At 37.6% G+C, this 2,431-nt stretch overlaps 1 protein-coding gene across 1 annotated transcript; it reads right to left on the bottom strand.

Annotated features, from left to right (window-relative positions):
• Positions 1-1,217: 1,217 nt before the first annotated feature.
• Positions 1,218-2,195, bottom strand: MC3R (melanocortin 3 receptor). Its single transcript, XM_013951406.2, has one exon. It carries the CDS (start codon positions 2,193-2,195, stop codon positions 1,218-1,220), a length of 978 nt encoding a protein of 325 aa, XP_013806860.1.
• Between the last annotated feature and the right edge of the window lie 236 nt (positions 2,196-2,431).

Raw genomic sequence — 2,431 nt, 5'->3', positions numbered from 1 at the left:
TCCTACAAAAAACAGGGATGAAGACTAAATTTTTGTAGCTGAAGTGGCACTTTATATGCTACTAGCTTGCATGTACAGTTTGAAAATGATTTGCGAACAGCATGTTGCTTGCTTTTTTCCAGTGTAGGAGTGTCCATCCACTGAATTCAGTGCAAAGCTATTTAAATAAAAAGAAACTGACCTATCACATACATTTCTTAATGCATAGGAGTCATATATACCATATACATGTTATTTCTTGCAGGTCTCTAACTTAGCCAGATGGCTGTCTCTAAAGATTCTGCACAGTTTAACACAAAGCTAAATTCAAACTATTTTTCATTTTAGCTATTTGCTAAGTTCAGCTCTATGTAGTCTTCAAAAATTTCTAGGGATGAGTCTCGCCAGTAACTATTTATCAAAAGGTGATGTCTGTGATTTATTAACATACCAAACACTACATTGATCAGTGCATTACAATTAAAACATAACTTTTGAGGCTGTAATACTCATATATCACAAGGAATGTAAATGACTTCTTCAACTGACTCACTTCTATCAGTCAGCTGCTTAGTTACACTATCACTTATACAGTAACTGTTCCTTTTCACTTAGCTGACTTCTACTGAAAGAATATTTCAGTGTCAGGGGAATGTTTGCTTTCACCATTTAAATATTTTTGCATGTTTCTTTATAGCAAGCAGCATAAATGTCAGTCTATTCTTTTATGAAAAGATGGAGGCATGGGAATGACTACAGAGCAATGCTGTTACCTATCAGTATTTTGATTTGTCTTACAAATGAATAGCTTTCCAGAGATGATATAAATGGAATCTTTTAGTAAACACTGACTTTGATGGCACAGAGATAAAGCAACAGGTACAGATGAAGGGTAAAGAGAATATCATTCAAGTCTCTATAAGTTAGCATTCACTTTCAGGATTCATTTTCCAATAAATTAGTTTCTTGAGCTATTTTGCAAGCTACTCTGGTTTTGATTCTGTTACAACTATTTAAATAACTATTTAAATAACTTCAAATCATTCAGTTGAATCTGTTTTTCATTTTGAAAAATATAAATCAAGGCATCAAGTACAAGATTTTTTTTTCTTTCCTGTTCCCTTCCTTCAAGCACTGCTTTTAAAGTGGAGTTGCTATGTATATAGATACATGAATATATGTATTCCTACTCTCATTGTATGCATCCCCTTTCTGTTTTCAAAACAAAAGGCAGTTGTTTACAACATGCACTGTCCCACGCTCATGCCATAACAGCAGCACACTATTTCTTTGAAAGTCTTTCTCATCTCCAGACTCCGGAAAGCATAAATGACTGGATCAATTACGGAGTTGCACATTATCAAGACCAGATAGGTATTAAAGTGTGAAGTGTAGCAGACACAGTAGGGGTTCATTGGGCATGAAATGATGAGAATGAGGTGAAGGAAGAAAGGTGCCCAGCAAACAATGAAGACACCAAGCAATATAGTGATTGTCACAGCTCCCTTCATGCAGGTGCGCTGATAGGGCACCCCATCCACAGGGAGGGCTGCAATCCGCTTAACATGCAGACGTGCAAACAAGAACATGTGAACATAAAGGGAGGCCATGAGAAAGAGCATGGTAAAGAACATGGTGATGAGACAGACAATGACAGTTTTGCTTTCTGAGTAGGCAATGAATATGATGCCGCAGATGATACAAGCAATCCAAATGACCACAATCAGGGTTAAAGCTTTCTTCACAGTCATGATACTGTGGTAACGGAGAGCATAGAAAATAGTTATGTACCTGTCAATGGCTATAACCAAGAGGTTGCAAATTGAAGCTACCAAAGAAATACAAATCATAGAGTCAAAAACATTGTCCATATGCTGAATAAAGTGGTCATCAATGATCAAATAGCCGTTGCTCAGAACTGCAATCATGATAGTCTCCAAAGCATTTGACATGCTCACTAACATATCTGCCACAGCCAAGCTACAAAGGAAGAAGTACATGGGAGAGTGTAGGTTTCCATTCTTCAGCACTGCAAGAATGACAAGGATATTTTCCAGCAGGCTGATGATCCCTAAAGTCAAGAAGACCTCGGCTTTTATGAAGACTTGCTCACAAAATCCATCACTGCTTCTGTTGTTGAGAATTGAGTCATTGAAGTCTTCAGTGACATTAAGCAGCACAGGCTGAAACGAAAGCGCAAAGTGAGTGGTATTCATTGTCAGCATGGGACTTGAACCCACAAGCAGTTATGGACCTTGTAGAGCACAGGATAAAAAAAAAAGACAAAGGGAGAAAAAAGTCCTTCCAAGTTGTCGCTGTGCACAGGGAATGGAATCAAGCAGGACTTTGCTTTAGTTGCTTTTACAAATAGAAACATATAAAATCTTCATTTACAGTGGATTTTGTGGCAGTCAGATGCTGCTCTTCTCCCTTAGAACAAAGTGAACTGCAA

The sequence above is a fragment of the Apteryx mantelli genome, chromosome 18 (genome assembly GCF_036417845.1).
Source record: "Apteryx mantelli isolate bAptMan1 chromosome 18, bAptMan1.hap1, whole genome shotgun sequence".
NCBI classification, from domain to species: domain Eukaryota; kingdom Metazoa; phylum Chordata; class Aves; order Apterygiformes; family Apterygidae; genus Apteryx; species Apteryx mantelli.
This window is presented reverse-complemented; position numbering and strand designations above follow the sequence as displayed.